Source organism: Megalops cyprinoides, chromosome 23, assembly GCF_013368585.1.
Source record: "Megalops cyprinoides isolate fMegCyp1 chromosome 23, fMegCyp1.pri, whole genome shotgun sequence".
Taxonomy (NCBI): domain Eukaryota; kingdom Metazoa; phylum Chordata; class Actinopteri; order Elopiformes; family Megalopidae; genus Megalops; species Megalops cyprinoides.
This window is the reverse complement of record NC_050605.1, coordinates 18,916,675-18,929,558: the sequence shown is the minus strand read 5'-3', so window position 1 is coordinate 18,929,558 and position 12,884 is coordinate 18,916,675. Positions and strand designations below refer to the sequence as shown.

Below are 12,884 nucleotides of genomic sequence, written 5' to 3'. Positions count from 1 at the left end.
TAGAAATATATATTTATGTATATAATATTATTTATGTATATAAATTTATTTATATTATTTATCTTTCCAAGGCAAACAGTATTTTTAACAAATATTTTGATACTTTTGTGGTTTATGTTTTGTTAATATGCATATTTGGCACAAAGCTGTAATTGGAACTCTTAAAGGTAGACTAAATGTCATTGGATTCCTCTGGCTTTTGAACCCTCACATGGTACATACTCAGCAGGGCTGAGGACAGTCTTGCGGCACTAGTCAGAAAGGGTTCATGATAGACAATGAACCTTGATCAATAGCTTCATAAAAGACAATTTAGGTGAGCTGCAATTCCCTGAAATAAATTGGTACAGGTTTATGGGATTGTGGCTAGTATGGTATCAGCCTTGCAACTTTGCATACCATATGAAAATGTGGTGCTATTTAAATTTGATGTCTTTACTTCTCATCCACAGAGAAAATGTGGTCTGTGGAGCAGCGAGAGGAACTCTTTGTAGGGGCTGTTGTTCCCAGCCTAAAAGAAGGCATTGATTATTTCAATACCCTCGCAAGCATTCTACTTGACTATAATGAGTCAAAAAAGCAAACCGTCCAACAAGTTATTCAGAATGGAAAAAAAAGCCTGGAGCAGTCAGAGACAGCTGCACGCAGCGAGCTCTCAAAAGTGGACGACTACTCTTTGAGCTTGACGGTCAGAAAGGGAGATTTGGCTAGGCAGAAAGAGAGTAAAACTACAGAGTTAAACAATCTGAGGAGTGACTGCCAATGCATAGTTACCACCTTAGAAACGTACAGGCAGTCGTTAGCTGACGCACAGAGAAATGCTGAATCTGCCCGGAATAACCTTAATGGGCTGCGAAGGAAACAGCAGGAAAGTGAGGCTGTGAGGAACGCTGGAATCGGAATAATGTTCATCCCCATCATTGGAACCATCATCGGTAAGTGGTTACACTGGCTAAAATGAGATGTGTCAGTGCATTTTTTTCCAGTAATAACTGGGGTAGCCAGTTTCTGGCAAAATAAACAGTAACATTCAGGCATTTATTGAATTCCCACGCACTTCATCAGGAAAATGAACATTGATATCTCACCCGTAGGCCTATAAATAATGCCTTCTTCACCCAGTGCACATAAAATGTGCTGCTTTGAATAAAAATGAAATGAAATTATTCAGCATTGAATAATTTTGTCATTGAATCCTTGGTCAGTCTAGTGCACCAAATGGACAGTAACATGCAGTGATAGAGGAGTCACATCTGAATCCTTTTAAGATACGACTGTTTTAAAGATGACTTTACCATTACAGGGGCCGTCATGGTTGGCGTCTCTCAGACAGATTTAGACAACGCCAAATGGGCTGCAGAGAGAGCAGAGAATGAGCTGAGAAACTGGCAAGGACAGGTCAACAGTTATGACACGAAGCTGCGGGAGAAACAGTGGCAGAAGCAGCAGAGGAAGTCAGAGATTGAATATTGTCAGCAGACACTGGGGCAGATAGAGTGGAGCCTGCAAGACGTCAACCAGCAGCGCACCATCATAGCCCGGGTGCAGGAGAAGCTGAGGAGTGCTGTCAACATCCTGGGCACCCTGGCCGGGAGAGCGAGCGTGGCCGAGACGCAGACGAGACGCATCGTCCTCCTGGCGCCTGTGGTGAACATACTCGGCGAGATCATCAAGCTCACACTTCAGATCGCAGGGAACAAAAAATACCAGATCCTCTCCCAGCCGTGCGTCAGAGACGCCATCCAGAGCCTGCAGGAGATCTACAAGAAGGTTTCAGCCATCGATGGCCAGCAGTCACTCAACGAACTTCAGTTTGAATGAGTGCCTTCTCCGTCTGTCAACTTGTGGCCCAGTCTATACTTACATTTTGCATACTTACTTTTTGGCCTTTCTTTTGTACTTTTTTGGTACCTTATCTTTTTGGATTAAATTTGAAATACATATATAACGTGTATGGAGTGATGGAGTGAAAAAAACAAAACATTAATATATGTTTTAAGTTATGCATTATTGGCTATTATATTATATGCTATTTACAAGAGATTATACATGCATTACATGATATTTGGCTTTAATATATAATATATTTGGCTTTAAAATATAAAATAAATTGGTCTTTTTCAACAATGGTTCTGTTGTGGTGTCTTTTATTTGTATAATATGTAGTTGACTTCATGAAAATAGTAAGTAAATTAAGGAAGATCCTTAAACAGAGAAACAGAATTTTGCCATTTGGACTCATTTGGTGATACATGTATGTTGAGTGATATTAAAGTTATTGGGGTAAAGAATTTTCTTTTAGCGTCAGACCTGGGTGCTGTAACTGCATGTAAATGGCACTTAGGAATACATATACTGTATATACATGTATATAATATAGTACCTTTGGGTATACCTTTACTAAGATCTACATTCTCGGACAACACAGACTCCATTTCTAAAGGAAAATGAAAACATGACCATCTCCTTTGACTTACATGTTTGTTTGCTGAATTACTAACAACTGGGAAAAATCTAAATGTTGATTATATTTGATTTATTTATGTTTTTTAAGTACAGATTTAGGGTTTTCAGCTTTGAAGACACTCATACCACATGATGGCGCTGTCACCTTTTTTTGTATCTTTTGTAACACATTCTACAGCCCTATCCTGCAACAACATATGACAAAACATATGTGACATATACATACCTATACAAATGACATATATACATACAAATGCATATGATAAATCTCTTTTTGTACTTGTTAAATTTCTGATATGACATTCCAAATTGTCACAGATCATGTACTAACTTGGGACTTGAAATGCTGGATGACACTTGTCTGAAAAAACAGCATGGTACCTTGACATGAACATGATGAATAGAAATGAAATTTCAAATACATTTACAATAATATTTAAAAACATATACAAGACACAATCAAGATACAAGAACACTACAGACATGACAAACCAGACAGTTTTATATTATTAAACACAGCACACAAATTTAAGTCTTTGACAGATATGATGTTGTTATCAAACAAACCTAGAAAATTGACTGTTACATAATAGAAATGTACCCATAATTCATCAAAACAGATGTCAGACTTTCTGCATTGAATCACAGACATATGAAAATATGAAGCATGTTTGGTTTATCAAAACATAAAAAACAGCATATTTTAAATTAGGTTTTCAGGTTCTTCAAAATACTTTATATTTTTGACAATGTTACCCTTTAAATGGGTCCCATGGTTTATGTAATTATGTAATTAAGGGTTCCCTTGCCTGTAATAAAATGGGCCAGTTTTATTTTATTTAGACAATTAAAATTCATAAAAAACAAAGGATGTGACACTGTGTTAATCTTATATCACGGTCAAATCTACTGTCATCTCTCTGCTAAGCTCTATTAATGTAGATAGATAGGCATTAAAGTAGGAGTAATGTAATACAGAAATAATAATAATGACAATCATGAAAACATAATAATAACTATAAATATGTAACTGTAAAGAGTATAAGGGTAGGAGGAGATAAGAAGATTACGAGCTTAGCCATTGCCTGTTTTGACAGCTGTCATTTGTAAGAAAGAGACTTGCTTGAAAGATAACATTGTAACAGAAATCAGTGAATTGAGATAAGATACGACTGTACCACCTCTGGGCGGTTACTCTAATCAGATATAATCTGACTCCAACATTGTATTTCCTGCGTCTATTTATAGCCAAAACCATCAAACTTACAGTAAAAAAGACTCAAGTCAGCTATAAGTTTGAAGGCACATTTAATCATGTAGCTGACCTCTCTGGTTTCCTGCTCACAGATTGCCAAGGGTTGTTTCAATAGTGGGACAATCTGAAATTCCAGAGGGCGTGGCTGCAGCGTTAAATAAGTACTTGGAAAGTTTACAACTACATATCTGTCAATAAACAAGAAGTGAAACAGGAGGGAGGGTCCTAAAACAATGCATTCTTTCCTTAATTACACAATCAAAAGGAAACCCTTTACTTTTGCACCCTCCCTGTGTATATAATTGTTAGACTGGAGTCAAAGTGAGGGAGACATGTACCAATGTGGGTTTTAAATTGTGCTGTTACTAAAATTATGCACCCAAAAGACTGCAAAGGGACTCATTCATCGCCGTTGATTGCTATAAGCTTGCAGCTACCTTACCATGATCTTCCATGTCGCATAGTTCTTTAATGTCTTCATCCATAAAATCCAACAGTCAAATTATATGATAGGGTATTTGAACAATGGAAGTAGTGTTTTTTATTCAGGTCTTAATGGCTGTACCGTTGAATGGAAAAAAGAATCACCTGGTGCTCCATGTGTAGATCAGCTGTTAGCTGAAAAGCATCTTTCCAGGATTGGACACTACTGTATATTGTGCAACTCTCACAATGGCTGCTCCAGAGTAACCTTGCATTACAGCTTGGGTTTTAAATAAACTGATCTTATTATAAATATACTAATGCGCAGTTACATTGATGACAATCACAACCAACTAGTATGAAAATGTTCTGCTGAAATGTAGACGTGTAAAGACTTGGGAAGATGATGAAATGATGGCCCCTTCTTTCTCAGATGGACCGATGACTGAGTGCTTGAACAGTTTTTGGCGACACCTCCTCAATAAAACCCTTTCAAAAATGTCTGACAGATCTGCAGGAATCGCTTAATGTTGAGTGGCTGGCGCTGAAGGCGGGCAGACCTTTGGACGTCCTGTTCCCACTGTGTCTGATTGATTGAGGATTGGAGAAGCCTGTGCTCCGCTGTCTGCTTAGCGTGTCCGAGGAGCGTTAAATTCGCAGGCTCGGTTCCAGGGGGCAGCACTCTGATCTTTCCTCTACTTTTTTTTCCTCTTTCAGACGTGACACATGAGAAGAGCAGTCTCTCCAGCTCAGACTTAGCGTCATGTGGGCGCGGGAAGTCAGGCCTTTTTTGTCAGTGTAACAGCAGTGTTCTTTGTCTTTAACTTTGAGTAACGAATCTGAGCAAGTGTCGCATTATTTACTGTCTGGCATTATGGCCGCCTGCAGTCGACGTGAGAAAAGCTGAACGGTCAATGGATGTAGCACCAACATGGCTCTCCCTTGTGATTTTACTACAGAGGACTAAAGCTGGAAAACTAGCTTTCCCAAGCTGCTGAAAGCAGAAATGGAAAAAAAAGAAATCACACTGAATTAAGTTGTATGTTTCTCACTGGAGATGTGCCTGAGGTTGGCCCTGGCACTGTCTGTGTGATGTGTCTCTGGCTGTGGCTGAGGGGAGGCAGACTGGACTGATTGTGATCAGGGAATGAAGCTGAGGGCATTAGAGGAACTTGAAAAAACGCATTCGGCAACAGTGGCCAAAGGCGCTGCAAAGACATCCCTGTCAAACAGTCTTAAAAAGCACACCTAATGAGCACACTGGCCCAGAATCAATGGGAAAATTGTTTCCTATGTTACTCTGACCTGAATAAGAATAAGAATAAATGGCGTCCATTGGAATCCAACTGCCTTATCCCCTAGGCCAAAGATGGGAGCCTTCCTGCCTTGCAGGCTTCATTCTCATAGATTTATGCAGATGAATGTCAGTGTGAGTGCATCAGTGCGTATATACGTGCATATATATGTATATTTATCAGACGCTCATTTAGTCACTTACACAAGGTACAGTTTTTACATGTTATCCATTTATACAGTGCTCCAGCAGGGAACTGAACCTGCAAGCCCTGCTCCTTATCACTATGCTACCCTGCCATCGCACTAGATATATCTTGTGTTTGATCACATGGAGCGGTACATGGGTGAACTACCAATCCCGAACAAATCCCAAATCAAAACATTTACTTCATCCCTTATGCAAAATGTGGATAGTTCCATTTATTCCAGTTATGACAAACTATTCTGTCTAGTTGGTACAATATATTATTATTATTATTATTATTATTATTATTTAGATTAATGACATCATTTAAAGAATATTATGAATGTTGGTGCCTACTGTGAAGCCATAGTATAAATGAAAAAGGCAGGACCTGAACTGACACCTTGGAAACCAGCCACTATTTTTTCAGCACCTTGGAGAGCGGCTGCCCAATCAGCATCATCACTAAAGATGACCATTGTTAGTTCAACCTCCTGGACAGCAGTTTTCTGATCAGCGCCATCATTGAAGGTGACCACTGTCTGCTCAATGTCCTGGACAGTAGGTTTCTAGTCAGCACTATCACTGAAAATAACCACAGTCAGTTCAATATTCTGGACAGTGGTTTTCTGATCAGGGCCATCACCATAGACAGACTGCTGTCTGTAAAATATCCCATACACCGGGTTTGTAATCAGTACGCGGCCTAACTGAGGGGTATCCTGAAACCAAGCCCCAGCAATGTGTGAGGTAACCCATCCACTACTTCTGGCATGAGTGTCTCTGATGGAGAAGCCCAGGAGTTGGATTAAATCGCTGATCTTTTGTGCTCCCCCAGTATCTGTATGGTTTTCTTCACAGGCTCTTCTTTGGATAGAGAAGGATCTAAATCTGCCTTTCAGTCCCCAGACAGTGTAGTTTAAAACCACAACTAACTTCTGCTGAAAATAACATGCATATTCTAATGACTGTATAGTATTATAAAACATCAATTATTGCAACTTTAAATAGAAACTGTGGAATATAGAAAAAAATTGTAACTTTATATAATACTGTACAATATATGCAAAAACATATGTCTGTGAGAGTACTAATAATTGATCCTGGCATATATTTAATATTAAAATGAGTCAGTCTCTGCATTTATGAAACAGTGTATTCCAGGAACTTTTTTGTTTAATAACATGGAGCTTATGTTCCTGAACACTAGCTGGAAATCAATGTTTTGACAAAAAAGGCAAGCTAAATATTGTATTAAGTCAAATATTCCTTGGCAACTAATATTGTATAATAATATATGTATAATTTTGCTGTTTGAAGGTGTATCGTATTAGTTGCCCTATACACTGTAGTTGTACAAATCTGATAGTACTGTGTCCTCAAACAGACCTTGCTCTCAGCTGAGAACTGTCTCATTGTGGAACTGTACACATCCTGTCCCCGTACTGTCGCTATACTTACTGTATGCACTTTTGTACGTCACTTTGGATAAAAGCATCTGCTAAATAAATAAATGTAAATGTAAATGTATAATTAATTACGTATCATAATGTATAAATATCTGTAACTGTGCCTTAAACATATAAATATTCAGTATTGGGACTCACACTATCTGATAGTGTAGGAATGACCGGATATGGTGGACAGCAAGAAGGAAATCATTGTCTTTGGTCCTGCTTTCATTGAGGGTGAGTGAGACCAAGCACACATAATTTTACTGTTTTGCCAAAAATGGAATTAAAATGCCTGTCATGTTCAAGCTGACCAAAATGACTGTAAATTTGATCAGAGTGAGGTGAAAAGATACAATGTAAATCAAGATTTTGTGTTTTTGCCATCATCAGCAAAACCTGACAAGTCAGCAGTTTTATTTGGATGGTAATTAAAATAAGCTTTCAGTTATAAAGTATATAGCCTTATAACTGTGCAATTTTATAACAGTTTTAAAGTACAGGGAATTCAACCATGAATGAATGCATGTGGAACTCTTTTAATCAGTAAATCATGGAATATTTAGATATGTATCCAAAGAAGCACCTACAAAGCATTTGTATATGACCACAGAGTGTTAAAAATACACGATATCTTTCTCAAATTAAGTTGAAACTGACCTTGTTATCTGTTGGGTTGTAAGTATGTGAAAGCATGCATGCACAACATGGAGAAGACACAGGAAATTTTGCACATCAGTGTGGGGCATTGTTCTTTCCGAGCGGAATGACAGACTGAAGAAAAACAGCGTAAAATGCTTAAAGCATGAAATAGGAACCATATCACTCACTGTAACATTTTCTGCACACAGATAAACTGGTTGTTCTTGGCTCTGATGGCTGTGGAATATGTATGCTGTGTTATTATGGTATTATCCATTTAACTTTGTCTAGGCCAAGAATACCCCCGTGATATGGCATACAACTGTGTGCTGATCATGTTGCAAGTGTAATGTTTGATGTGCACCAGATCAAAGATGAGTTTTCTTATTTTTACAGAATACGTCCTATCCTGATATATTTTAAAACTATTGTATTTAATTATGTAGTATTTTGTATTATTTTATTTTAGACACTGTGGCTTAGACATTCTTGTTGCAAAACTGGATCTTAAAATATACTCAGACCATCCACTGAAAATAAACCGTAAAACATGGTAATGAATCTGCAGGTTTGCACACAGTCAGTTCTTTTTTTTGCCTGTGTGATGGTTTCTGGATGATGATCTGCCAATACAAACAGAGGCTATGTCCACTTTTTTTTTTTTTTGCATAATTCGAACATAAATCAGGAAATTGTGCCTTCATAGACATAGACATAGACATAGACACACACACACACACACACACACACACACACACACACACACACACACACACACACACAAACTGCATAACACAATTAATTACCTTTTATTAGCTACACACCTGTATTTAATCAAATACTAATTATTGTTAAATTGGTATGCAATGGCTGCCGTCCTTCCCCTCACAATTACCCAGTTTGAAATGAAGTTGATTGAACAGATCTGCTATCAGTAAGATTATAAGGACAAACTCCAGATCCATCAGATCACTCATTACCACTCTCTCATTTTAAACTAACATGTTACTGCCTACTTAAAGTCAAACATTTTAAAAGTCAGCACAATCAGTATTTGCAGTCTAGGTGAAGACTCTTCCCTCACGGCTTGAAATGTTCTATTACCGCATGGCTGTTGCCAAAAGGGCAGGTGTAGGAAGCTGGGAGTGAACGCTGGAAGGAAGGAAATAAAGGGTTGTACTGAAGACCAAAGCAGGGAAGTTAAAAGATACTGGGCATTAGTGCAGCGGGCAGCTGAAGAGCATGAGGGCTACAGGAAATGGGTGAGGCTCTAAGGGGCTTTGATCACAGGTTACTCATAACTTTATTTATATTACATTATATTTTACTTGGCAGAGGCTCTTATTCAGAGTGACCTACTTAGCTTACAATTTTTATGTGTCATCCATTTGCACAGCAGGATATTTGCTGAGGTAAATCAGCCTAAGTATCTTATAGAGTAGAACAGCAACAGCCCACCTGGAAATCAAACAGGCAATCTTTTGCTTACAAGCCCAGCTCCTCATTACTACACTACATTGCAGTTTTGATCTTCCAGCGCAGGTCAGCCCACCGGTTATGAGAGTGGTAAACCTGACTAACAGTAGAGCAGAGTCCCATTAACTCAGTCAGACATGAACATAATCTGTGTATTTGAATTTAAATGTGAATAAACAATTGCTGTAAAGGCACTACATAAGAATAGGTCAAGCAATGTTTTTTTTTTTTCCCCAAGTTGCGCAAGATGGGGGGGCGTACCTTCACATCGATCTTAGGATTGTCACTCTAGATTTAAAAAAAAAAAAAAATTAAATTAAAACATCAGCTGAATGACAAAATGTAAAAGCAAAATGGAAAACTCAGGATGATTTTCCATGGAGTCTTGGGTAGATGTTCTGCCGGCTTGAAGGACATCAATCCCCCTGCCTCTACAGAATCTAACTTAAATAGGAGAACAGGAGATGGGGAGGAGGAAATTGCAACAGAAGAGAAAAGAGGATCAGTTGTTCTGTGTTATGCTAGTGTTGATTGGTAGAAGGGCGGTACAGAGGTGTGGCTCTTCCTACAAACGTATTTAACTCATTGAGGATGTAACTGTACAGAAAGGAGAGAGTAAGTACATGATTTCAGATAGCTATGCCGACAGATATGCCTCGCTTAAATAGGCATACTTGGGGGGAAAAATGACATTGGTGTGGGAAACAATAATTCTGTTGTCTTCTGAGAAAACAGTCACGAGGGGGCTAGTTTTTCAAAAAATAATTTTGCCATGTTAAATAATGACAAATGAGATGGAGGTAAAATTATCACCTGTATAATATGAATAGACAAGAAAATATGTGTTGAATTTCTATATTGCTGATATTGCATTCAGCCATTAAATCAGCATTAACAACATCACAACAAGTTCCATCTAGGACTTCATAACATAACCAGCTTCAAATGCTATGATTCCATTCCAGCTTTGTCCCTTGCCCAAGACTTGTTCTGGGACTCCTGACAAACACAAGCCAGGAACCCGCACTTAAGTGTGCATCCAAAACCACAGCTCACAGCTAAAGAGATGCAGACCAGGCTACACAAATGGAAAATGGAGCAAGTTTGCTCAAGCGAACGTGAACAAATCAATCCTTCCTGCTTACACTACACTCACAGGCACGTCTCCACTTCATATACCCGACTTGTGAATAACATGTGATTTTCTGATTTCAAAAGAGTAGCAGTGCCAGACATATAAACACAATTGACATGGGCTATAAATTATAATGGTCTGTGTGTATGTAGGCATGTCTGAGTGTACACATCTGTGTGTATGTGTGTGTGTGTGTGTGTGTGTGTGTGTGTGTGTGTGTGTGTGTGTGCGTGCATTTAGGTTTGTAAATCTGAGTTTGTGTGTGTGTAGTTTCATATGCATGACACATCATATCCATGACAGTGAGACATTTATTTTTTGTATTAAATGCCATTAATTTAAATTAAAATAAATGATTGACTAGTCACTGCAGTACTACAATGTATGCATAAAACTACACTGGCATGCTTTCCTGGGTATTTGGCCACTTGACAAATTATAATTGTTAAAGACAATGTGTTGTAAATGCTCATACAGAGTGACATGTATAATTATGTATATAACATACAGTATCTTGTTTGTAAGGGGTGTACCAAGGAAGCACTTCTCCTAATAGTATGTGCACAGATTGAGGTTAGATTTGTATGAGCACACAGACCTCATGTGTGGGCAGGGCAGACTGAAAGAGCATCTGTGTACGTGCCTGTCTGCGTGTGTGCGTGGAGGAGAGTAGGAGACACAAAGGAAAATAAGGAGCTCTGTTGGAGCTAATTTTCCACTTATTAGGTCATGCCCCAAGCTCTTTGGTTTTATGATGAGTAGTTATTCACTTGGCTTAATCTCCAAGTACTTAATAGCATTGTGTATCAGAACACTGAAAACTGAATGGATATTGATTTATGTCATTCTTAATTGGTGGCACTTCACAAATATTTGGACATATTGGACATACTGTAATGTAAAATAAGCGTAATATGTCAGACATTCCATTTTTAATAATGATATGTCTTTTTAATTTTAAACAGAAACAGTAGATGGAATTTAGTAGCTGAATGCACAATTGTAACATAATTAAAACAGATCACAGATCAAAGATGAGTTCATTCAGTTCATAATTTCTTTCTGGAAAAAGACAAAATACAGTTCATTAAAACTGAATGCAGCATGGTTACCATGTTTCATGGTTAATGAAGAGCAGAAACTCCACTGACACAGAAAAGCATATAACGTTTTTTAACATGCATTCATTTAAATGCCTAACACTGATCACTATTTGTGCATTTTGGTATCAGATCAGGATGAACACAATTCAAGAAACTGCACTGATGGAGAAGACAAAACTCTAAAACAGGAATCGTTCTGAAAGTATAATTGTTCTTTTTTTCTGCATTTTACATTTAAAATTGTATTTCTCAGTTTTAAAAGATCTTGAATGGTTAATTTTTCAAATGGTAAGTGTGAACTTTTATTGGAAGGCAGGTGTTATGTCTTGTTGGTTTTAGGACATAAATGACTCTTAAGTTATTTGAAAGAAAAGCTTGAGTATTCCTGGGTACTCTACAGAGCTTTGGCAAGTTCTGATTGTTTGTGAATGTCAATTCCTACACATGAGGTGTGATGTCTTACTTCCATTTTCTTTTTTTTTTTTTTATTATTATTATTTCAGCGTCAGCATGTTGTGGTTTTCATTAACGTCTTCATTTTGGGAGTATAAAATAGTCAGAAGGTTGGTCAGGTTAATAATTAAAGATGGTCCACTAAAAACAGACCCCCTGTCCCCATGGTTTTCCACACTGCTTGACTTCTTCACAGCATGATCGTCTGTCACGCAGGGCTGATGGAGGCCTTCTCCCTCAGTTCACCTCTGAGATGAGTGCAGGCCCAATCACGTAGCCTCGCCGGTGAAAAACAGGAAGCGAGACAAACTCTGTGGGAGGATAAATCCCCTTTCACTCATTTTACTGACAAGAGTTATAGCATCAGTCTTTTAGCTGGATCCCATGGATTAGAAATGCTTTGGCAAAAAAAGAACTTCACCCTGACTAACTCAAACACTTAAAGATGAAAAAATCCAGGTGTGCTGGAGGACATTCTGTGGACATACTGAGACATACTGAGACACATTCAGACATACTGAGAAGCACAGATATACTGAGACATGGTGAGACATTCTGAGACACACTGGCCCTGTTTACACTTGGTTTTAAAATGTGTCTTGGGCGATCGGATCACAAGTGGACAGCCGAGACACATTGTCGTTTATACCTGTGTCCGTGCATCTCCAAGGGGTCCAGCTGACCACTTGTGTTCAGATTTTGTTACTGCCTACATCTCCCCGCCTACGTTAGTCTCTGTCGCCAGATTTGTTTAGCACGGGCTAGCTAAGAAAACAAAAATATTTCAAGAACTGATTTACATGTACAGGTTATTCCAACTGTTGAGATTGGCAGGACAAAGTCATGTGCGGCTTGCAAAAGAGCGCAGGACAAGACAAAAAAGGAAGAATGTTAGAAAAGGTATTTTTTCGAGCGTTGGCGTGCTGTCACCAAAACAACCACCACGTCCTGCATTGATGACGTATTTTCCTGTTACGTCCTTGTCGGGGATGCATCAGGA

The 12,884-nt window shown here is 38.4% G+C and overlaps 1 protein-coding gene across 1 annotated transcript; it reads left to right on the top strand.

Annotated features, from left to right (window-relative positions):
- Positions 1 to 605: 605 nt before the first annotated feature.
- Positions 606 to 1,842, top strand: LOC118770730. The gene is made up of 3 exons (XM_036518495.1): positions 606 to 627; positions 771 to 935; positions 1,304 to 1,842. The coding sequence occupies exons 1-3, from the start codon at positions 606 to 608 to the stop codon at positions 1,819 to 1,821; spliced, it is 705 nt and encodes a 234-aa protein (XP_036374388.1). The 3' UTR covers positions 1,822 to 1,842.
- Positions 1,843 to 12,884: the final 11,042 nt, after the last annotated feature.